Source organism: Oncorhynchus clarkii, chromosome 16, assembly GCF_045791955.1.
Source record: "Oncorhynchus clarkii lewisi isolate Uvic-CL-2024 chromosome 16, UVic_Ocla_1.0, whole genome shotgun sequence".
NCBI classification, from domain to species: Eukaryota; Metazoa; Chordata; class Actinopteri; order Salmoniformes; family Salmonidae; genus Oncorhynchus; species Oncorhynchus clarkii.
The window spans coordinates 34,773,482-34,798,872 of NC_092162.1; the positions used below are offsets into that span (position 1 = coordinate 34,773,482).

The 25,391-nt window shown below is 43.0% G+C and overlaps 1 protein-coding gene across 1 annotated transcript in view; it reads right to left on the minus strand.

Moving 5' to 3' along the window:
* The window catches only part of LOC139368345 (agrin-like), a 445,616-nt gene that overhangs the window by 274,696 nt on the left and 145,529 nt on the right, over positions 1-25,391 (minus strand). The window contains exon 3 of the mRNA XM_071107109.1: positions 15,539-15,577. Coding sequence (XP_070963210.1) covers positions 15,539-15,577 — 39 coding nt within the window. The remainder of the gene's footprint in view (positions 1-15,538; positions 15,578-25,391) is intronic.

Consider the following 25,391-nt stretch of genomic DNA (forward strand, 5'->3'; position numbering starts at 1 on the left):
GAGGCACTCTTTCCTCTGCCTCATGCTACCACTAGAGTGAAAGCACCGCCAGCATTCAAAAGTGACCAAAACATCAGCCAGGAAGCATAGGAACTGAGAAGTTGTCTGTGGTCAACACCTGCAGAACCACTCCTTTATTGGGGGTGTCTTGCTAATTGCCTATAATTTCCACCTGTTGTCTATTTCATTTACACAACAGCATGTGAAATGTATTGTCAATCAGTGTTGCTTCCTAAGTGGACAGTTTGATTTCACAGAAGTGTGATTGACTTGGAGTTACATTGTGCTGTTTAAGTGTTCCCTTTATTTTTTTGACCAGTGTACATTTCGTTGAGCCTTTCAGTAAGCCATTCTACTGCCAATGTTTGTCCATGAGATTGAATGGCTGTGTGCTTGATTTTATACCCCTGTCAGTAACGGGTGTGGCTGAAATAGCTGATTCCACTAATTTGAAGGGGGGTCCACATGCTTTAGTATATTTAGTGTCATAAATGTTTCTGACTGACAGCATGATGGAGAATGTCTGTCACCACTTTAGAAGGAGCTCCTCAGTGAAATCACTGACTCCAGTCATGTAAATATATTATACTGTCGATTTCTGATCTCGCTTCTCTCACTCCCTCTCCCCTTTTCACTCTCAAACACACACTCATGCATATGCGCAAACACGCATACGAGAAAACACACAAGCGCATACACACACACAGAGACAAACGTGCACACACAAATACACACATGCATACACATACAGAAAAACGTGCACACACACACAGCGGCTGGGAGGCTTCCCTCAGGTCAGCTCGTTATTTCAGGACCTGCAGACACACTGTTTGTCCGGCCCTCCCCCAGTGCACCTCAGGGGGCCAGGGAGTTCAGCTATGACTAATTGACAGGAATTAAACCTGTGTTGCCTCACTTTCCACACACAAATACGCTTCCATACATACAAACACACACAAACACTCTGTGGGTCGTCAGTGTCAGAGTGGCTACAGGGACCGTGTGTGTGTGTGTGTGTGTGTGTCTGTTGAGACCTGCTTAGTCTCGCGTAGCCATACCTCCACATAACGTTATTGTCACGCCACTCCTTTGGAGGTCTGGAGAATTTAGTATTAGCCGAACGGCAAGACTGGTCTGCTGGCCTCCCACATGCTCGTACAAAGGATGCTGCATCACGTGTTATGTTCGTCGCGGTTTCTGACCAATCGCGTCGAGGAAGGCATTACAACTCCTCTACTTGAACACTCTACTAAAAAAAGAGACATTATGGCGTGTCTACCAACAGGCAAAAGTTTAGTGTATCAAGTGTGGCCGACAGTCTGCAAATTAAAGTCACCATAAACATGGCCTACATGAACATATTTTTATGGGGTTTTAAATAGCTGATTTCCCGGCGGTCCTCACGCACTGCTGTAGCTCCGCCCCTAGCAAGGCGGGGATTAGGGAGGTTCCTACCGAGGCTAAGACGTGCTTGGAGAGAGCAGATTGAGCTCAGAGAGACAGCTGGAAGAGATCACTCCTGTCAAGACACCAAGGGATTCCTCATGGTTAATATAATATACTGCACATGTGTGGGATGGGTGAGTATGTATGTCACAAGACCCCCTTACACCAGAGGCCTTGTTCTTCAGCATTCTCTCTATGTGCGTATGTTGTAGAGCCTATTGCAACATGAGCCTACGTTTATTGTTGTCACGATATCAGAATTTTTACTTTGATATCGATACAAGGTTTAGTATCGAGACGCTCAGCACCAAAACTTTACACCAAAATTAAACTGCAAATACAAGAAAGCGTGGAGGACAAAATTGATTTGATTTTAATTGTCTGTGGGGGGGTTTTTTGCTTTCAAAATCACACTTTTTAATTTAAAATAACTCCACAATAATGCTTAAAGCTGGAATCCTTCATTTGCGATATTACGATAACAAAGAAGTTACTGCAAACAATGAACACTTATTTTCCCCTCAAACATCATTACACACAATATATACTGCAATATTGTTTACCATGCTGCGTGACGCTCCACAGCTCAGCAACAAAAACATTAACAACGGTAGTGGGGCGACCAGTTTCCCCCTACTGAGGAATCCAACTTTTAACCAGGGGACCACATTTGAGGTCTGGGAAAAATCTAATTAGTGTTCATTTAAGTGGACATGCAATTAGCACTGTTTGCGTAGCAGTGTTTCTGTAGTGCACGTGAGGGAGTTTGCAAAACAAAATGGCCACTGGATTGATGCAAAAAATCATGATTCTGCCAGGCTACTTTATAGTTAACTTTTAATTAAGAAGGTTTTTGGAAAAGCCTTTCCATCTACACAAAGACAGTTATCATTAGTGATAGAGATACGCACACCAGACACACAGACAGGGCCAATCCCGTGCCGTTGCCTTTTCAGAAAGTTGCGAATCACTGATGCATTCTGTTCATGTCTTATGCTAGGCTAAACTTGGGCAAATCAATTCATTTTCTAATAAGTTCAATACCTGCATACCACTGCTGGCTTGATTCTGAAAATAAGCAGGGTTGGTCCTGGTCAGTTCCTGGATGGGAGACCAGATGTTGCTGGAAGTGGTGTTGGAGGGCCAGTAGGAGGCACTCTTTCCTCTGGTCTAAAAAAATAAATATATTCCAATGACACAGGGCACTGCACTGTGTAGTGTGCCGTCTTTCAGATGGGACGTTAAACGGGTGTCCTGACTCTCTGAGGTCATTAAAGATCCCATGGTACTTATCGTAAGAGTAGGGGTGTTATCCCCGGTGTCCTGGCTAAATTCCCAATCTGACCCTCAAACCATCACGGTCACCTAATAATCCCCGGTTTACAATTGGCTCATTCATCCCCCTCCTCTCCCCTGTAACTATTCCCCAGGTCGTTGCTGCAAATGAGAACGTGTTCTCAGGCAACTTACCTGGTAAAATAACGGATAAATAAAAAAATAAAAAACACATTTAGTTGATTTCCAAACATGAGACATTTGATAGAAGAACCAGAAATAACAATATTCTAGTACTGAGACGTTTTTCATTTTGTAGTATCGAAAAATTACACTACTTACACTTATATTAAACATTAGCATTGCATGTGTGCCGGATGTCTGTCTGAATGCGTGTTTCTGTCTCTATGTGTGGTCTGAAAATATGTCTTGGTTACTGTAGATGTAGTTAATACCAGAAATCTTGTGCTAGTGGCTACAGCTCACTAATATTAAGGCCGGGTCGATACCATCATCACAATACTCATTAGTATTGTGGCAAGGAAACAAAACAAGAAGCGGATTTAACTTCTTTAGGAAAACAGCCCAAATGTTGGAAACAAACATCATTATGTTGTCATCCAGAGTCACATTTATGTATTTCCCAAGCTATAGCACACAATATTACATACAGCTGATTTGAAAGGACTAAAGAGTTTGGTGTCCTTCGTTGTTTCCATTTTTGTGGCATGGATTTTTTTTTTGCAATACTGGTGTCATCCCGGCCCTAGGTAATATTGGGTAATACTGACAGAGAACCGGACAAGGCAGCATTGCTAGGATGTTGTTAGGTACAAGGGTTTGATTTTTGAGTGTAGTTACCCTTAAATTCCACAGGGGAAATCTCTTTGCCTCTTCAGAAAGCTGCAGCAAATAAGCCATGAACAATGTATCAGTGACTCTATGACAAAAGTAGGCAAATTCATACATTTTCAATACATTTAGTTGATTCCCTACGAAGATTCTGTGAATCCTGTACATAATACAAAATATTCCAAAATATGCATCCTATTTGCAATAAGGCACTAAAGTAATACTGCAAGTAATGTGGCAAAGAAATGAAATACAAAGCGTTATGTTTGGGGAAAATCTAACACAACATCACTGAGTACCACGTTTCATATTGGTGGATGCATCATGTTATGGGTATGCTTGTCATCGGCAAGGACTAGGGAGTTAAAAAAAAAAAAAAAAAAATGGAATACAGCAACACACAGCTTCATGCTTCATTCTTCTTCCCAGCAGACACTGGGAGACTAATTCACCTTTCAGCAGGACAAGACAACATTGAATGTTCCTGAGTGGCCTAGTTACGGTTTTGTCATTAGTTACAGTTTTGACATAAATCAGCTTTAAAATCTATGGCAAGACTTAAAAATGGCTGTCTAGCAAAGATCAACAACCAAATAGACAGAGCTTGAAGAATTTGGAAAAGAACAATGTGCAAATATTGTACAATCCAGATGTGCTCTTAGAGACTTACCCAGAAAGACTCACAGCTGTAATCGCTGCCAAAGTTGATTTGGACACATATTGACTCAGGGGTTGAATATTTATCTAATCAAGATTTTTATTAGTGTTTTATTTTTCATATATTATTTTTTTTACAAATGCTAGAATTGTTCTTCTACTTTGACAGAGTATTTTGTGTAGATCGTTGACAAAAAAATCCCACTTTGTAACAACAAAATATGGAAAAAGGAAAAGGGTGTGAATACTTTCTGAAGGAACTAAGTACAGCATATCTTTATTATTTTACATTAGTTTAATTCATAAAACAATATCATTAGGTAGAGCCTTATAAAATGTGTTTTATTTTTTGCCTGATTCTGTTCTTTCCCAAATTCTGTTTTCACCGTTTTCTTTTGCCTTGTTACAGTTTGTCACCGTTTTTGTGTAGGTCTTGCTCTCAAAATCACCGTTTTTTTTTTTTTTTAAACCAACACATTTGGATATTGTAAGTCCACAACAATGCTTTAACCACATCAGGAGACCACTTTTGAGGTCTGGAAAAAAATCTGAGGATTATTTATTTTTGGGTGTAGTTACTCTTTAATTGGTGTGCACCTTGCAAGCAGCTGTTGTTTAACAGTGGTTTTGTAGTGCACATGTGATGCTACAGTTTTCAAAACAATTACCCAGTGGATTGATGAAAATAATAATTATTCCAGGTTGGCATAGGCTACTTTGTGGATAACATTAAATTGAGAAGGTTTTTGGGAAAGCCTTCCCATTTACCAGAAGACTGTTCTCATTAGCATCATCGCTAACGGCTACACAAAGTGATAGACAAGCACACCCACACACAGATAGGGGCATTTTCATTGACTCTTCAGAAAGTTGCAGGAGATACAAATCACTGATGCATTGTGTTCATGTCTTATGATACACTTTGGCTAATCAATAAATGTTTTTATACATTTAGTTGATTCCCTAAATAAGGTCAATACATTTTTGAAAATGGTCAAATTCCATTTTAATGCCTGGATTCTGTGCCCTAATTATCATATTTGGACCAGGATGAGACTCTCCACTAGCTATTGTTCCTGCAGTGATGATTCACCATCTTCTTAAAATGTTTTCATAATTTATTTGCAGATAATCTACAAATGCAAATTGGGGAGCCAAATAAACGTCTCTATCCCTGAAGCAATTCAGTAGGCTACACTGACTCAATTTAGTGTCACTATCTGGCAAGCCCTACATCCTCGGAAAGGAAACCTAGGAAATCCTGATGGACATACAGTGCCTTTGGAAAGTATTCAGACCCCTAGACTTTTTCCACATTTTGCTACGTTGCAGTCTTATTCTGAAATTGATTAAATGAAATCCTCAGCAATCTAAACACAATACCCCATAATGACAAAGTGAAAACAGTTTTTTTGAATTTTTTGCAAAATGAATAAAAAATAAAAAACAAAAATACCTTATTTACATAAGTATTCAAACCCTTTGCTATGAGACTCGAAATTGAGCTACGGTGCATTCTGTTTCCATTGATCATCCTTGAGATGTTTTCTACTTGATTGGAGTCCAATGATTGGACATGATTTGGAAAGACACATACCTGTCTATATAAGGTCCCACAGTTGACAGTGCATGTCGGAACAAAAATCGAGCCATGAGGACGAAGGAATTGCCCGTAGAGCTCCAAGACAGGTTTGTGTCGAGGCACAGATCTGGGGAAGGGTACCAGAAAATGTCTGCAGCATTGAGGTCCCCAAGAACACAGTGGCCTCCATCACTATTAAATGGAAGAAGATTGGATCCACTAAGACTCTTCCTAGAGCTGGCCGCTCGGCCAAACTGGGCAATCAGGGGAGAAGGGCCTTGATCAAGGAGGTGACCAAGAACCTGATGGTCACTCTGACAGAGCTCCAAAGTTCATCTGTGGATATCAGAGAACCTTCCAGAAGGACAACCACCTCTGCAGCACTCCAACAATCAGGCCTTTATTGTAGAGTGACCAGACGGAAGCCACTCCTCAGTAAAAGGACATGACAGCCCACTTGGAGTTCGCCAAAAGGCACCTAAAGACTCCCAGACCATGAGAAACAAGATACTCTGGTCTGATGAAACCAATATTGAACTCTTTGGCCTGAATGCCAAGCTTCACCTCTGGAGGAAACCTGGCACCATCCCGACAGTGAAGCATGGTGGTGGAAGCATCATGCTGTGGAGATGTTTTTAGCGGCAGGGACTGGGATACTAGTCAGGATAGAGGCGAAGATGAACGGAGCAAAATACAGAGAGATCCTTGATGAAAACCTGCTCCAGAGCTCTCAGGACCTCAGACTGGGGCGAAGGTTCACATTCCAACAGGACCACGACCCTAAGCACACAGCCAAGACAACGCAGGGGTGGCTTCGGGAAAATACTTTAAATATCCTTGAGTGGCCCAGCCAGAGCCCAGAATTTAACCCAATCAAACCACTACTGGAGAGTCCTGAAAATAGCTGTGCAGCAACGGTCCCAAACCAACCTGACAGAGCTTGAGAGGATATGCAGAGATGAATGGGAGAAACTGCCCAAGTACAGGTGTGGCAAGCTTGTAGCGTCATACCCAAGAAGACTCAAGGCTGTAATCAATGCCAAAGGTGCTTCAACAAAGTAGTGAGTAAAGGGTCTGAATACTTATGTAAATTTAATTTTTTATTTGTAATAAATTATCAAACATTTCTAAAAAAACAGTTTTTGCTTTGTCATTATGGGGTATTGTTTGTAGATTGATAAAAGGAAAAAAAACTATTTAATCAATTTTAGAATAAGGCTGCAGCCTAAAAGATTGTGGAAAAAGTCAAGAGGTCTGAATACTTTCCCGAAGGCACTGTATATATTCCCAGTCATGTGAAATCCATAGGTCAGGGCCTAATGAATTGATTTCAATTGACTGATTTCCTCATATGAACGAACTGTAGCTCCGTAAAATCATTGAAATTGTTATGTTACGAATTTGCATGAAATTGCATGTTACGTTTATATTTCTGTTTAGTATATATTGTACGGTCAATATTATTTTATACTAATACAATTGCTCAGAGAAAGAGATTTTGTTTAAGTAATGAAAAGGATAGGGCTCAAAATGATTGACACCACTGTTTTCAATACCTTTCAGTACCTCCTCACCTTGTGAGGATACGACACTGAGCCTTTTTCTAAAATGTTTTATGCGATTGGAGAACACGTTGAGAGTGATTTTAGACCATTCCTATATAAATCATTTTTCCAGATCCTTGATATCTGTCACGTTCGATAGAATAAATGTTGGACCAAGGCGCAGCGGATGTTGAGTTCCACATTATTTATTAGAAAGTGAAACTAAGTAAAGACAAAAACAAATAAACAATGAACTAACAACGAACCGTGACTACAGAGATGCTATTCGTCTGCTCATATGAACTACCCTCTTCAACTCAAACCATATGTTTTCAATGGGGATGAAGTCTGTAGATTGAAAATGTTTGATTTTGTGGTCAATTAACCATTTCTTTGTGGATTTTGATTAGTGCTTGGAGCTATTGTAGGGATGTGCATCTCTCCTTTCATTAACGATTCGCTACGCGTCTTGATGCATGGGCTCCGATACAGTAACAATATTTTTTTGTTTGAAATGATTCGGCACCTGAGTTGAGCCCTTGGGCAGACTGAGCATCTACCACCTCACTATCAGATTAGGGGTGTGGCAAATGTATGGTTTTTGTCCCCCCACTTATCTGAACTCATTAATCACCCACTGATTTCATTTTTGCAGATTGAAAATGTTTTGAGCTAGTACTATGTCAAACTATGTCAATATATATGTCTAGAAATTAGCACGGCATTTAGACAATTAATATAATGCAGTTTGGGATTTTACCCGTCTCGAAAGCAAATGGTTTAGACCATTTGAAATTTGACAGAGAGCTTCTACTGCCCTGAGCAATGAATGCAAAAATGACTGTTGTCCTTTATGAAATTGCTCATGTAACAATGACCAAATACACTGACTCTTTAAAGCAAAACTACCAAAACTATTTATTATGGTGAACCTGAACAATCTAAATAAAATCTGAATGATTGAAAACCCCAATCAGCAGTTGGATACAAGTTGGGTCCACTCTAGTAGGCTATACAACTCTGGTAAAACACCATGTTCTACAGTGCATTTAGTAACAATGACCCAGGAAATTACATTGGTTGTCACTGAACTAATAAATTCTATGATTTGAAATTGTGAAAGCCATTTTACAAGCATCTGAATGCTGAAGGTGCCAGATGAATTGCATATTACAAGACCAGGGATAGGCCGACCTCTCGTTGGCGGGAGCATCTGTGTCTTGCACACAGTTATCCGACAGTCATAGGCAGTTACATGATTAAAAGTTTGAACTGAAGGAGAGGACACATTCATTCAGTCAACAGATGAGTTGTTTTCAGAAATAATACAAAGAGAAAAACAATATTAGAGAACCGATTAATACGTTTTGAATCAGTTTTCTGACAGATGCATTCTTAATTTGGATTGGTTTGGGCTCCCACAGACTGATGCACTCATATCTTAAACATTTGATCCTGCACCGATGAGTATCGGTGAATCGTTGCATCCCTATGTTATTGTCTTGCTGGATCATTGCTGCCAAGTGTCAGCCTCCTGGCCAAAGAGCTCTATTTTCAGTTCATCTGACCATAGATAGCAGCGCCGGGATAAACGGCACTGGCACTTGGATTGGAACCGGGGCTGTGGTCAGATGACCTGAAATAGAGCTGTTTAGCCATGCACACCAGTGGTGGGTTTGGCATTGAACAACATATGCAGAAAATTAGGTACTCCATTCATACCTGAAATAGGGTGGGGGATCTTTCATGTTATGGGGCTATTTTGCTTCCACTGGTCCTGGGGCCCTTGTTAAGGTTAATTGAACCATGAACATTACCAAGTAGGCTACCAGGACTTTTTTTGCCAAAACCTGGTTTCCTCTGCCAGGAGGCTGACACTTGGCCGCAAGTGGATCTTCCAGCAAAACAATAGCCCCAACCTAATTGTCAGAGTCGTGTGTATAGGTGGCAGGGAAGTCAGGCGCAGGAGAGTCAAACGGAGTCTTTTAATGAATGTCCACGTTAACATGCTCCATAACACTAATAAGAACAGAATATTAACAAACGTGGGTACGAGGACCCGTCGCACACCTATACAACAAACACAACGCTGACAATAAACAATCTCTGACAAAGAAATGAGGGGAAACAGAGGGTTAAATACACAACAGGTAATGAATGGGATTGAAAACAGGTGTGTGGGAAGACAAGCCAAAACCAATGGAAAATGAAAATGGGATCAATGACGGCTAGAAGACCGGTGACGTCGACCGCTGAGCACCGCCCGAACAAGGAGAGGCAACGACTTCGGCAGAAGTCGTAACACTAATTGACCACAAAATCTACATTTTGCAATGGCCATCTCAGCCTCTGGACCCTATTGAAAATCTGTGGTTTTAATTGAAGAGGACAGTCCATAAGTGCATATGAAGGATATCAAGGACATTGAAAGGTTCTGTATGGATGAATGGGCTAAGAACCCTCCCACTGTTCTCTAACTCATACACCATTTTAGAAAAAGGCTCAGTTAGTTATCCTTGCAAGGGGAGGGTGCTATAGTATTGAAAATAGGGGTGCTAATCATTTTGACCCACATCTTTTTTTTATTACTTGTTCAACAAAATCTCCAGTAGTGGAAAAAGTACTAAATTGTCATACTAAGTAAAAGTAAAGATACATTCATAGAAAATGTAAAAGTAAAAGTAAAAGTCACCCAGTAAAATACTACTTGAGTAAAAGTCAAAGTACTTGGTTTTAAATATACTTAAGTATCAAAAGTAAAAGTCTAAATCATTTCAAGTTCCTTATATTAAGCAAACCAGACAGCATAATTGTATTTTATTTTTTTAAATGACGGATAGCCAGGGGAACACTCCAACACTCAGACATAGGTTAGTGAGTTCACTAGATCAGAGGCAGTAGGGATCACCAGGGATGTTCTCTTGATAAGTGTGTGAATTGGACCATTTTCCTGTTAAAATGTAACGAGTACTTTGAGTGTCAGGGAAAATGTATGGAGTAAAAGTAGCCAAACATATAAATAGTAAAGTACAGACCGAAAACACTACCTAAGTAGTACTTTATACCACTAAAAATCTATTTCTCTGTATAAGTGACTTAGAATATGTGGACAACTACAAATACCTAGGTGTCTGGTTAGACTGTAAACTCTCCTTCCAGACTCACATCAAACATCTCCAATCCAAAGTTAAATCTAGAATTGGCTTCCTATTTCACAACAAAGCAACCTTCTCTCATGCTGCCAAACATACCCTCGTAAAACTGACCATCCTACCGATCCTCAACTTTGGCAATGTAATTTACAAAATAGCCTCCAATACCCTACTCGATAAATTGGATGCAGTCTATCACAGTGCCATCCGTTTTGTCACCAAAGCCACATATACTACCCACCACTGTGACCTGTACACTCTCGTTGGCTGGCCCTCGCTTAATACTCGTCGCCAGACCCACTGGCTTTAGCTCATCTACAAGACACTGCTAGGTAAAGTCTCCCCTTATCTCAGCTCACTGGTCACCATAGCAGCACCCACCTGTAGCTCGCGCTCCAGCAGGTATATCTCTCTGGTCACCCCCAAAACCAATTCTTCCTTTGGCCGCCTCTCCTTCCAGTTCTCTGCTGCCAATGACTGGAACGAACTACACAAATCTCTGAAACTGGAAACACTTATCTCCCTCACTAGCTTTAAGCACCAGCTGTCAGAGCAGCTCACAGATTACTGCACCTGTACATAGCCCATCTATAATTTAGCCCAAACAACTCCCTCTTTCCCTACTATATTTATGTATTTTGCTCCTTTGCACCCCATTATTTCTATCTCTACTTTGCACATTCTTCCACTGCAAATCTACCATTCCAGTGTTTTACTTGCTATATTGTATTTACTTTGACATCATGGCCTTTTTTTTTGCCTTTACCTCCCTTATCTCACCTCATTTGCTCACATTGTATATAGACTTATTTTTTCTACTGTACTATTGACTGTATGTTTGTTTTACTCCATGTGTAACTCTGTGTTGTTGTATGTGTCGAACTGCTTTGCTTTATCTTGGCCAGGTCGCATTTGTAAATGAGAACTTGTTCTCAACTTGCCTACCTGGTTAAATAAAGGTGAAATAAATAAATAAATAAAAATAAGGATAAAATAATACAGTTTTCCCATTTCTTTGAAAATATCAGTATTTTTTGCTAATCTTTATCAAGCCAACAATTATGAACCTGACTGTATTTCAGACTTCAGGTATGACAGGGATAGGCTAGATGTCTGTTGTCCAGAAATCCAACCCCATCATCGTCAGGAGTTGATCTACCCACTCTCTGACATGCTACAACACCTTCATACACTGGCTGTTTGTGGGGGTTTCGCGAGGGCAAGGCAAGCTTGATCGGGCCGACATGTCTGGGCATGTCAAAATGCCCCCGCTGCCAGTATCAACAATTATTGTTGGCCAAGGAATCAGGAACAAATCGGCTCAGCGGGGTGAATCCCTGCCAGTCTTGGCATGTTCCTTTTGACCCACATATATTTCTGTCTCTCCTTTCTCAGAGCGCAAATCAATACTCGGCGGCGCATCACACCTCTGCTCAGTGAGGCTGAGTGGGAGCCTTGTCAGAGAGTCTGATGGCTGATGACGGGGGGAGATGTCAAAACTCGCCTGATTTGTTCCTCCTGGTTGCCGAAAATCGCTTCCAGTCGAGCTCTGCTGTGTATACGGAAAGATGCTTATGCAAGCGTCTGCTGACGCCACAGAAGTACAGAAGAGCGACAGACTTTCCGGGGGAGAAAGGTACAGAGAGTACAGTTTTGGGTGGATGCGTCTGTATACCTTTGGAGGGCAACAAACTTTGCCCTGATAACGTCAAGGCAAGAAACACGCTGATGCTTCTCGTCGAGGGCTAGGAATGACAAGCCAATCTCGTTTCTCACTGAACAAAATTATAATCTGGGGTATAGAGGAGCGTTTATAGTCCTTTGATATCTTGATATGACCCCATCCGCAGTATCCCACCCCAAAAAAGATGAGGTTGATGTGTGGCCTCTTTGTGATAAATCTTTGACAAGAAGATTTAAGTAAAAATAGGCAACTGTAATCATGAATTCTGCCTCTATGCCTCTCTGAGTGAGGCGTACTGTCAAGAACACAGGGAAAGCTTCAACTGTTTTTTTTATCAAAGTGGCGTTTGTGGACAGAGGGGAGGACATGGGGATCTTTCAAAACTGCTACAGAGAAAGTTTTGTCACATCTTTTGAGAGGCAGAAGTGTTCTGGGATGAGGGTAACTAATCCTACAATCACCTTCATTGCAGAAACCCTCTCAGTCCTCGATCAAATCACTTTTCAACTCAAACACCCATGTCTGCTGGTAGAGTATCCTCCAGGGGACACTCTCAGTGACAAACGCCAAATTGAAGGATTCACAGCTGGTGTATTCATTACTGCCAGGAGAGGTGTGTGGGGGACAGCTAGCTAGAAGAATCCTGACTGTAGGTAGCTCAGGTTTCCCATTTGGTTTTCTTGTTTTTGTCTTTGTGGCCCAATTTCGTCCAGATAATTTTTTTTTTTGAGGGAGAGTAGACCTCTCTGTCACCTGTTGGTCATCACTTCACTTGAGAGTTCACTGACAAGAGGTGGCAAGACAAATGCCAGGACCCGACCAACTGGTGCTCTTCTTGCTTGAGTCACTGGCTTGAAAGCCATAATATCAAATATAATAGTAAAATCATAATCATATTAACACCATATAATATGCCATTATAGCAATCGGACTGTCAAATAGGAACCTTACAATACGTTAGAAAGGAAAAATAGCAAAGACCAAGGCAGAGAGCCAGAGAAGTGTGTGTATACAATATGCAAACTTCTCTCATTATAAACATGACACTGACAACCTTGGCTAGCTAACCGCAGCTCTATGCAATAGACCCTTCCCCAAAGTCCAACCCGTGTTGTTCTACGTCGAGCGACGGACTGAGGCTCTCTGTGGCTGGGTCACAACTGTCCTGTTATTATCTGGAGACGACAGGCACTAATTATTGTGTACCGAGCGCTTTGGGCTGCAGCAGAGAGAGACTAATTAAAGGGTGCTTTGTGACTCACTTTTCGACTGGTGATGAGCACTCATTTATTGGGTAGGTTCTGCTGTCTAACTGTAGGTGGTGGGCTCCACAAATACTGTGCAACTGCTCTCGACATGCGATGCAAAGACAGCAGAACCTCAGTGGCCTTCTATAGGCTTTCTAGTTCTGATCTACCAGTAGAAAAACACCTCTCTATCTCTCCTCTCCTCACTAACTAGGAGAAATCGTCTGCACAAGTTCAGAGACAAAGAAATTCTTTAATATCTTCTCTCTGATTTTGGTTAATTAAGTATGTGGGAGTGTGACCTTGGAACTGAGGACAAGTTCAGTGGAATGGCCCCCTTCTGTTGAACATATTTGACTAATGGTGGAGCTACATACACGCCTTGGATCTGGAGCATCTACCACCATGTCCCCACAGGACAACATTCAGCAAGTATTGTGAGAGTGGCTAGTGTATTAGGGCCATCTCTAATTGGCCCACTATTCTCACCAGAATCTAAATGACCCACAGACACTGTGTCCCTCAGAGCCAACTGAATACCGCAGACGGCTACTGCTGCTCCTTTATGTTTCCATAAAAACAATCCTTTGCCGCTGACTGAGAGCCTACACAACTATTGGAAATGTAATTAAGGCTGGCAGCAGAGCCTTTTAAACGCTTGACTAGTGCAGAAACAAACTGCGCCCTTCAGACAAGCCAAAACTTCCATATGAGCGCGGCGGCGATCGATAAGAGCCACCGTTTTCTGAGGGAAAATGCAGAGGGAGGGGGAAAGATGCATTGCCTCACTTGACTGCCCTCAGTTTCTCGCCCGCACATACTTAACTTGGCTCGGTGACACGAAATCACTTGTCGAAGCAATCTCGTGTGTCATTAAAAAGTAAACAAATATCTGCGGCGGTTCATGATGCTGCGTGACTGGACCTTTGGAGCATCTCACTTTTGATGGAGGGAAAACCGGAGACATCTCTCTCCTCTCAACAGGTATTAAGGTGAGGCGAAGTTGAGAAACGCTTCAATCAAGCTCAATTACTCAGCAGCCGTATACCGCGGACACTATTTCACACCGACAAAAGTAATTGTTATGGCTCAGTGAGACAATCATATCTGTTGTCTAAAGCCGCTATAAAGTGATACATTTTAACACAACAGCTCCCTTTCTCACAAACAGCTTTTGCCGATGGCCAATGTCTGAAGCTAGTGATTGAGCAATTATTGGACAGATTTGTCTAGCCCCCAGCAGTGCTTTTATTCACAGCTTCTGTAGATAGAGGCTTGGATCATGAGCCAACCTTTGGCTTTGTAGCCCCTACACTGTGTGTAAAGCTACACATCTCAGCACTACCAGGAGTCCACTGGTCTGTACCAAACAGTGTTTCACGAGCTTGTTGCATTTACATCAGTTATCCAGAGCAACTAACAGGAGCAATTATGGTTAAGTGCCTTGCTCAATGGCACAGGCAGATTTATCACCTAGTCGGCTCGGGGACTTGAACCAGCGACCTTTCGGTTACTGGCCCAATGCAATTAACTGCTAGGCTACCTGCCACCCTAAATATTCATGACGGAGCTAGAAACCAGCTGTTTCCCTCCAAATAAAGAGTGTGGAGATCCGCCATTTGCCAATAAATTAATGGCTCTCGTAGCACGCCCAGCAAACAAACAATAGCCCTGCATAGAGATTCCCATCTGTGGAATTAGGCCGGAAAGCGAGGCGTATATCAGGCCTGGGCGTAGTGGAACAACTGGAACCTCCGTGTGTCCCTGGCCTACATTTGGCAACAGCTAACGGGAGGAGAGGAGTGAGGTTCTGAATGGGGAAGAGGGAAGAACTACTAGTATTACTGAGTCATGAGGCTGGAAACACTCTAGTCTGGCAGGTAAGAGACACCTTAAGTTATCAAAGACCAGAAGCGGCGACGTGTCTCCCATGCTATGGTGGTGGTGGTCCAAACTGAAAGCATCAGCCTTCAGAGAGGTGAAGAAGCTCGCTTCAAAGCCAGAGAGAAGTGAAGTCATTATTGGTAGGGGAGCCAAAACGATGTGATCAGCCAGTGAAGGTAGGGTAATTTTAGTGAGAGAATTCCCAGAGGACTTACCGTCAGGAGGCTGGGCTGGTGTGAAGTGAACAGGTTTGTCTGGAGGAGATAAAAGAGAGAGAGGGAGTTAGAAAGGGTTTTTTAGTTAAGGAAAGACTGAAGGACTTTCCCATGAGGTGAGCCACAGTAATTGAGTTGCTCCAAAAAAGTGCAGAGATGATACTCCTCTGGCTTGGGTTTATCGAACAGGTTTTAATGGAGCATCTGAGTGATGACAGGTCCAATAGAGCTCACCAGAATGAACAATAATAATTGGTATTTTATGAAGAAACATACTCAGGTTTTTTTTTCATTATTATCCTAGCAACCCTTTTCACGAATACATTTGAAAGAAATACCTCAAATAGGCATATGATGAATGAAATATCCATTGAAGAGGACAACCTCTACACAGCAAAAACGATTGGATCACATCCCACCCCCATGTAGGGTTTTTCTTTCCAAATCGGTGAGTTAGCTAATTGTCTTCTCCCTTATACATGGTCCTGCTGCAATAATGCATGTGTTATGTACTGTTATAGTCAAATAGTACCAGGGTTGGGGTCATTTCTATTTCAACTCCAGTCAATTCAGGATTTACACTGAAATTCCAATTCCAATTGTCTTCACTGAGAAACATTTTGAAATGGAATTTGCAGTACTTTCTGAACTGAAATTGAATTGTGTGTATTTATTTCATGAAAATATTTTTAATTTCTTTCCCTAAGCCTCCTTGTGCCATTGAAATGCTCCGTCTGATTGTGTGGGTGTCGAAACAAATGATTACATATTTACATACACAGCCTTGATTGACGTATAGGATCGTCTGGACTCCGCATACCAATTTAAAAGTAGAAAGATACATATGTAAATAAACAATGAATGTTCATTGGTTAGAAAATTCAGATCAGATTGTGATGTCATGATCTGGGCCAAAAACGCCATCACACCTGAACAGGTTGAAACTCCGGGCATTTTTTTACAAACAGCTCTTTTACAATTTCAGAGTGTTATTTGGACCTCATAGTATGGAAATATCAACCAAAGAACAGGAAATTACTTAACTGAACTGCCCCTTTAATAATCTAATGCATTATTCTATTTTAATTATACTCCAGACAGTTTTAAACGCCTTCAGCGTTAAACTGTATTTGACTGGGTGTTGATTCATCTTGAACCTTCTGCTCAGACAACACATCTGACACAGGATTCTAGTATTCAGAAATAGCCTGGAATGTCTAATGCACATGACACTGAATAAAGCAGTGCTGAAAATGCATACGGCAGGTACTGTGATGGAACACCTATGTGGGTGTCAGGAAACAAATTGGGACTCCAGTGATACTGGGGTGTTCCTATTTTAATCCTGTTGCACAGAGCCAATTAACACTCATTGATATAAAGCTTTGAAGACTTTCCTGAAAACTGTAATTCAGGTAAAACACAAACCAATTAAGTGTAACTTCGAAGACAGATAGTCCCCATTATACAACTTACAGACAATATGTCATCCGCGAACACACTCGCTCTCCAAAAGGTCACTCTAGTGTCGCTTAATGGTAATGTTGCTGCTCATATACCAGCCACCAGGCAAAGCACAGAAAGATGCTAATTCACCATCAGACCATTTTTAATTTAGGCCGATAACCACTCCAAGTGGGGACATTGTCCATGCCAAGAGCTTTCTCTCTCGTCCAAAGTCATTTCATCTGGCTACTTTATCCCACAGTTCAAAGTAAATGCCAAAGGCTTTGGGGGAGAGAAAGGACTCAAAAGGAAGGCTGCTTGGGCTGTGCGTTGAAGGAAAGCTGACTTTTAGCAGCTGAGAGATCCCCCCACACACACACTTCATTCAGCCTCAGCCTTTCAGATACGCCGGCAGAGGTCAAGTGGACCAGTCTTTCATATCTTGAAGTAGAGACTTCAAACACTCTATGGTGTTGTACAGTCTATGTCAAATAAGCGACATCCTACTGACCCATTACTTTACCAAAAGCCATGCTTGCATACTCATTCAGCATTCCCCCAAGTATACTTATACATCTGGCAAGCAAATGCACTGACGTAAAGCCTTCACACTATTGACCAAGACACACAGACACATGCTGGCTACAGAGAGACCAAGGGAGTACGTTGTAACAGGGTGTGTGTGTGTGTGTGTGTGTGTGTGTGTGTGTGTGTGTGTGTGTGTGTGTGTGTGTGTGTGTGTGTGTGTGTGTGTGTGTGTGTGTGTGTGTGTGTGTAGTAGTATTGGTGGACGTACAGTTGTTGAGGAAGAGCAGCACGGCGAAGCCCAGCGTGGAGGTGGCCAGCAGGATGAGACATATGTTACAGGGGATCATAAAGTAGCGCACCACCAGGGACACCTTGTGTTGGTACATCCGGTCCCGCTCCGGGGGCGGCGTGGGGTAATGGCAGCTGGTCATACTCCACTTCCAGAGTCTGTCCCCAACGGGGAGGTACGGGTAACGGGGTGGGAGATGAAGAACCACGGAATAAAGATGACACGCGAAACGAGACAAGAGGAGGAGAGAATGATAGGCTGGGTAATGGCTGGTAGATTCAGCTCTGACTCAAGCTGTGTTCCACCGTGGGGAGGGAGTTGCAGTTGCTTTCAGAAAGACACGGCCAGAAGCTTTTAGAGGTTTCCAGGCAACTAATTTTGGAAACTAATAACATCCATTTGTGGGAAGAGGACAGACGGGTCTGGGCCTCCGCTCCTACAGCCCCCCACCTGCCCACACTACCTCCATTTTAATCCAAGCACTGGAAGGGGACCACGACAGATTGTATGTGTGGGGAGTGAGTAAACATACAGTATGAAAGTGTATGTGTGAACCAACCACACGTATGTGCACCTGAAAGTTAAAGTAATTCAAGTAAAGTAATTCCACAGTAAGGAGCCTCCTTGATCTCTTCACCGCCTTGGTCAACAATTCCACTTCCCACTGGTCTCCCGGCAGCCCTCAAGACAAAATAAACCAGGCACCACTGTGCTGCCACAGCATTCGTCAAGAGTAGCCCCTGGTGACTTGGCGGGGAGCATCTTCCTTCAGCCTCCTGTGGCTGATAAACTGGGAGCCTTGGGGCTAGAGCTCCGGGAGCTCTGAAGCTGTAAAGACATCCATTAGCAGCCTCCTTTTCTTTTCCTTACAAAACGCTACAAGTAAAACAAGAACAACTGCTTCTTTGTGTTCTTTGTGCCCGCAAGCTTATTGTTCCGTATAGCTCCAGTCAGCACCAAAATAAAGCCAGCAGTAACACGACTGTCTCCTCCGAGCACAGAGCTGCCCCTGTTGTCGCGCTAGCGTAATTAGCGGGTGGCTAGTAAGCAGCTGGCCACCACTCGCTAAACCATATGCTCTCAGGAGTGTGAAGGGGGATATTATTTTCCACTACCCCCTTTCCTTGTTTCAAAACAATATGGCTCCCTTGCCACTCGCATTTGGGGGCCACCCCTGGGGTCCAGAGAAAGCAGGTCAGAAAAAAATGTAGAGAGTGGCGGGAAGTTGGGAGGGAAACTATTTACGTGCCCCTTCTCTGTCCCTTAGCGCAAGTCGCCTTCTCCTTAGCGCTGTTCCACCAGAGACCGGCTATACAGAAGTGACAAGCCACAGCCGACACTAACTGGAGAAAAATAAACACAAAGAAACAGAGAGATAAAAAGAGATAAAAAGACTGTTAAGACATTAACAGAATCACTGAAGGCTGTGTTTCTCTATCTTTCCTTATGTCCACACAATGGCATATTCATCCAAAAATACTCTGTCCGAGAGTGTCACTTGGTTTTCTCCTTTTCTGAAAAACTGTCGCTTATTCACACATTTTTCATTGAGGAGAAGCTGCTCATTGAGGAGAAGCTGGCTCAATCTCGGTCTTTTCTCAAGCATCCATTCCTCCTGTCTGTTCCTCTTCCAGAAGCTACTCCCGGTTCCTGACGCTCACCTTCAAGTTGTTCCTCCGAGGGACAAGGCCATTCACTGGCAGCCAAAACAACAACTTGGAGCTCCGCGTATTCATAGAGTACTCACAGCGCACACAGTCCCCAGGCAGCAGGTAGTCCACTGTGTCAATACACTTCGCTGCTCGGCCAGCCAAGCCCCAGCCAACGAGCGAGAGAGAGAGAAGCCAGCCAGCGGGCTGCAGATAGAGCCAACCAGAGCAGAGCGGGAGAGTGATAGAGTGAGAGATGAAAGAGAAGGCGAGCGGTGGCGCCTGACACTTGGTCCACCTCTTGCATTTTACAACAGCGGCTGAGTGTGTCGTCTCTTGATCACCGTCACTATTCGGAGCAGTGCTTCTCCCTGCCTGCCTCAGCTCTGACGAAAAGACAGCGTGGTGAGGAGAGGGGGAGTGAAAGATAGGGTCTGTCTTTAACAAAGAGGGGAGGGAGAAGGGGAAAGATGAGGGAAAATAAAAGCTTCAGGGAATACTTGAGTCCTGTTGGGGTGGAGGGCAGCAACAGTGAAATAAATAATAAAACTAGAGGGATTGGTGTCAAAGATGTGAACACCATCGTTTAATCCGAATGAGAAAGAAACTCCCATTCAAGTCAAAGTCAATTGAAAGGTTTCTGACACACAAAAAAACTAACATTTAATGACGTGAATTAATAAACCAAGGGGGAATCAAATGCTAATCTGCTGGCAATGTGCCTTTGTAGAACCCCGCCTATACACTTCACATGAATAAGCCCATATTCAATTAAAAACATGTTCAAACTGTTGATTTTTGTTTGCCTCGCTCATGACATCGTGCCACGTGTTTGTTCCCCTTTCCCCCATGATAAATAACAGACAACTGAATATTCCGCAGGTCTGGGGAGAACAAATGTGCACTTAAATCCATAGCCTGTAATTTGATGTGCTTTTTTAAATAACTATTTACATTTCTGTTAAGACACTTATGAGGTCAAAATCGTGGGGCGGTCCCGCCTTGTTTTGAAACACCCCCATACGTCAATATCTACTTACACCAACACAATAGCAAGTGATCATCCGAGCAACACAGATGCAAGGCGGCGTATATCAAATATTTATGTTCTTTCACTCACTCTCTTTCCCCCGATCAATACCTCACACACACACACAATGGATAGACATGAATGAATGAGCACACACACACGCAGACATGCGTAGACACACGCACACTGATGCATAAAGTAGCTGCAGTAATACAGAAAAGGCATGAGCAAACCATCTCATTGTGCCACACCTACAAACAAACACGAACCAGACACATTTCTCTCTCCCAAACACACACTGTGCATTTATTTCAGTCTCTCTCTCTGACATACACTCACACACACAGACGTGGTGGGGATCTGCTCTGGTCTTGCAGTCTGGAGGTAACCCCTCAGAGAACACAGGGTCACCCAGGTCTCTGTCAGCTCTGCCCTCGTGAGCAACATGACACCGTAGCCAAGTAGGTTACTTCAGCCCAGAGGTCTGCTTGAGCCCTCTTCCATTGCACATCAAGGCTGAGTGATGGACTGGGAAAAAGAAAAACAACCTCTCTATCTCTCTCTTTCTCCCTCTCCCCCTCTCTCTTAGACGTGGTACGGAAAGGGGCAATCAAATGATCTTCCTGCAGTGATCTACAGTACCTAAACCATGTGGAGTCCATTCAGTAGAGGGCGCCACTGAGCCGTTGCTCTTCTGATCCACTCACTGTCGAGCCAACACGACCCAAATAAAATCCTCAGTTCACATCAAACCTCATCTCTGATCAATTTTTAATGCTGATATTGCAAAAGGTTAACATCGCTGCCAGAGAGCTTTGAAATGACTCCATTAAGGAGCCAAAGGAGTTGGACTGACCACATATTTAACAAGCTGATGGGCCAATCAAGAGGAGGTACAGTGACTTCACAAAGTATTGACACCCTTTTGTTGTGTTACAGCCCAAATTGAAATGGGTTAAATGTAGATGTTTTGTCACTGGCCTACACACAATACCCCATAATGCCAAAGTGGAATTATGTTTTCAAAATGTCTACTAATTCATTTAAAATGAAAAGCTGAATGTCTTGAGTCAATAAGTATTCAATCCCTTTGTTATGGCAAGCCTAAATAAGTTCAGGAGTAAAATTGTGCTTAACAAGTCACATAATAAGTTGCATGGACTCACTATAATTTAAAAAATGTATGAAAAAGACCAGGAAGGTTTTCCAATGCCTTGCAAAGAAGCTTGCCTTTTGGTACATGGGTAAATTAAAAAAAAACAGACACTGAAAATCCCTTTGATCATGGTGAGATATTAATTATTAATTACACTTTGGATGGTGTATCAATATACCCACTCACTACAATGATAAAGGCGTCCTTTCTAACTCTGTTGCCGGAGAGGAAGGAAACCGCTCAGGGATTTCAACATGAGGCCAATGTAGACTTTAAAACAGTTACAGAGTTTAATGGCTGTGTTAGGAAAGCCTGAGGATGGATCAACAACATTGTAGTTGCTCCGCAATACTGTACAGGAAGCCTGTAAAGATACAAAATATTCCAAAACATGCCTTCTGTTTGCAATATGGCACTAAAGTAAAACTGCCAAAAAATGGCAAAGAAATGAACTATGTGCTGAATACAAAGCGTTATGTTTGGGACAAATGCAACAACACATCACTCAGTACCACGCTTCATATTATCAAGCATGGTGGTGGCTGCATCATGTTATGGGCATGCTTGTCATCGGCAAGGACTAGGGAGTTTATGATAAAAAAAATCTAAATAGAGCTAAGGACAGGCAAAATCCTAGTGGAGACCTGGTTCAGTCTGCTTTCCGACAGACACTGGGACACAAGTTCACTTTTCAGCAGGACAATAACCTAAAACACAAGGTTGCTTACCAAGATGACATTGAATGTTCCTGAGTGGCCTAGTTACAGTTTTGACTTAAATCAATCAAATACCAACTTGACAAAGCTGAGTCATTTTTTAATGAATAATGTGCAAATATTTCACAATCCAGGTGTGCAAAGCTCTTAGAGACTCGCTGCCAAAAAATGTTTTATAATGTATTGTCTCAGGGGTGTGAATACTTATGTAAATGAGATATTTCCAAAAACATGTTTTCACTAAGTCATTGTGGGGCATTGTGTTTAGAATATATATTGTGTAAAAAAATATATATATTTAATAAATTCTGAATTCAGGCTGTAACATCAAAATGTGAAATAAGTCAAGGGGTATGAATACTTTCTGAAGGCACTGTGCATGCAGCTTGTGTTATGTCTCTGTATTCTCGGAGCGCAAGATGCACCGTTTGGGTGATTGGTGACAAAAAGATTCGGATCAGAGTACATGTTAGAGCAGTGGAGCGCACGTCCTGGTCTTCCAGACGACCAATGTCTCGAAGCGAATTGATTAAAGGCCATTTCAAAACAGCTGCACGCAGACCCGAGTTACAACTTCGATTACGGTAAAAGGGTTGTTTGTATTCAATGTTGTGTGTGCAGTTGTGACATGAAGACAGTGTCTGATGTGACATGAATTATAGATGAGAAATTAGCTTTGTCCATAATCCAAAAGGAGGCAGGGAAGAGCAAAATTGAGATGGTCAAATTTCCTTGTGAATCCAGCCGTTCTGTCAAGCCAATGGAGACGCCCAGACAGACAGACAGCCCTATCCAAGTTTCACCAGCAGGTGTGCGAATTGTCCGCCTCGGTATTAGCTCCAATCCCCATAAATTACAGCGTTCTGGTGTTCAGCAGATTCCCAGACTTCCCAATCAACAGGGTGTCCAAGCTGCCGTCCACAAATTTGGATGCGGGAGGGATTGTAGCTGAACATGGCTAACATCATTATCCTTCATTGGGTTTAGGAGTCACAGAGCAAGAGCGAGCAGAACAGACCGATTGTTGAGTTTGGGGATAGTAATCTAAAGAAATCTAAGTGGGAACGGGGATGTACCAATGTTCCAAAGCAGGGTGGTCTTTTCTTTACACCATGACTCACGCCTTGACACACACAGGACAGTGAGATAGTAACGTGTTCATCCCTCCAGTTGCAATCAATGAGCATGACAGTGACACCCAGGGCTGATCTCAGCCCACTCGTTGCAGAAGAAACTGGAGCTGTTCCGGGTCAAGCTCTGCTGCTTTAATAGCCATTCTTGACTAATTGAGCAGCTGTCTACAGCTGACCCTGGTCATTATTGGTGCAGCTGTATTGTTGGCTGGATTGTTGCTATGGGATGTTATTCTGCTGTCTGTAGCTGATCCTAGTTCAGTTACTACTCCTCACCACCAGCACGGCCATCCAGTCATAATCTCCCTCCCCTTCTTCTCTTCCACCCATCTCCACATTTCTTTTAACGGACCCCTCCAAGATGGCATTTCTTGGCACCTATGGTCGTAACCTAAGGGTTGATCTTGGTCCTCCCACACCACTCCCATTGTGGCAGTACCCTGAAGGCTTAGCAGGGCCTATGTCTTGCCCCCTAGGCATCCCTGCCACCACTGCTACACTACTTTGTTAATGGAGAAGGACTAACTAGCATCAGCCACTCATTCATTAGCCCTGTGCTTTCTCAACACCCCCCCCCCCCCCCCCCCCATTAGTGCTAACAATAATGATCTGAGCGTTTAATACCCTCTTTGCTCCACTGCCTCGCCCTGTTTATTCATTTTTTTTTTATCCCAGGCACTTTTCTCTTAATGGCCCTTGAAGAAATTATTCCAATGGGTTTGCACAGAGAGAGAGAGAGAAAAAGGGAGGAGGGTAATGTAGGAAAGAACTGCGGGAGCTTTGTAGCTAGTGCCGAGCTAGTTGGGGCCTCATGCTCTTTCATGTGGCGGGCATGTGGAGCGTGAATGTAAATGTGGCACTGGAGGATGGGGTGGTGTGTGTCAGGGTACAGACGGTGTCAGTGATCCACGGAGAGAGCAGTTGTTGTTGGCTTTGACAGCCCTGACATTGCAGAGGTACAGTGATGGAGCTGGGGGTTGATTCAGGTGTCAGTCTCTGGCCCCGGCAGCGATCTGTCAACTAGGAAGCATTAGGGCGAAGTTACACAGTCTATGCCAGAGGTGCACTTCACAATTCAGGCTCCTCCAGTTCCCTAGCCCGGCTAGCTATCGTGAGTTCGCTTGTTCCTTGATCAATGATTGCCACTGATTGGCTGGTGACTGAATTTACCTGGTTTCCCAGCTAAAAGGCAAACGAAACCCAGCAGGATCTTTGCACCCCTGGTCTATGCCATGGATACTATTGCAGATGTTGTGTCATGGTAACAGACAGTGTGAGACAGTGAATGGCCACAGTAGTTTACCTGAAAGCTTTTTCCCCTGACAATGACCTGAGGTCAGAGTAGCCTACTATGGGATGGATACCAAGCAGTCAGGGTTAGAGGTTGTGAACTGCAAAGGGATGAAGAGTGGCGTTGAGGGCTGCTGTGAACATCCTATCTCCAAAGCAAACAGTGCAAATGGCATGAGGGATATCTACCAACCCCACACACATGAGGAACCTACCGACCAAAGCATGAGAAATTGATTTCTGTGAGTGCAATCAGAACTAAATAAAAATGTGGCAGAACCTATTTATCATACCATACAGGAGCCAGTCAACAAAGCAAAACAAAAAGAGTTGACTACAGAAGCTTGACATAAAAAATTGTGGCCAAACTGAGTGGCCAAATTGAGCAATCGGGGGAGAAGGGCCTACGTCAGGGAGGTGACCAAGAACCCAATGGTCACTCTGACAGAGCTCCAGAGTTCCTCTGTGTAGATGGGAGAACCTTCAAGAAGGACAGCCATCTCTGCAGCACTCCAACAATCAGGCCTTTATGGTAGAGTGGCCAGACAGAAGCTACTCCTCTGTAAAAGGTAAAAGGCACATGATTTGACAGCCCGCTTGGAGTTTGCCAAAAGGC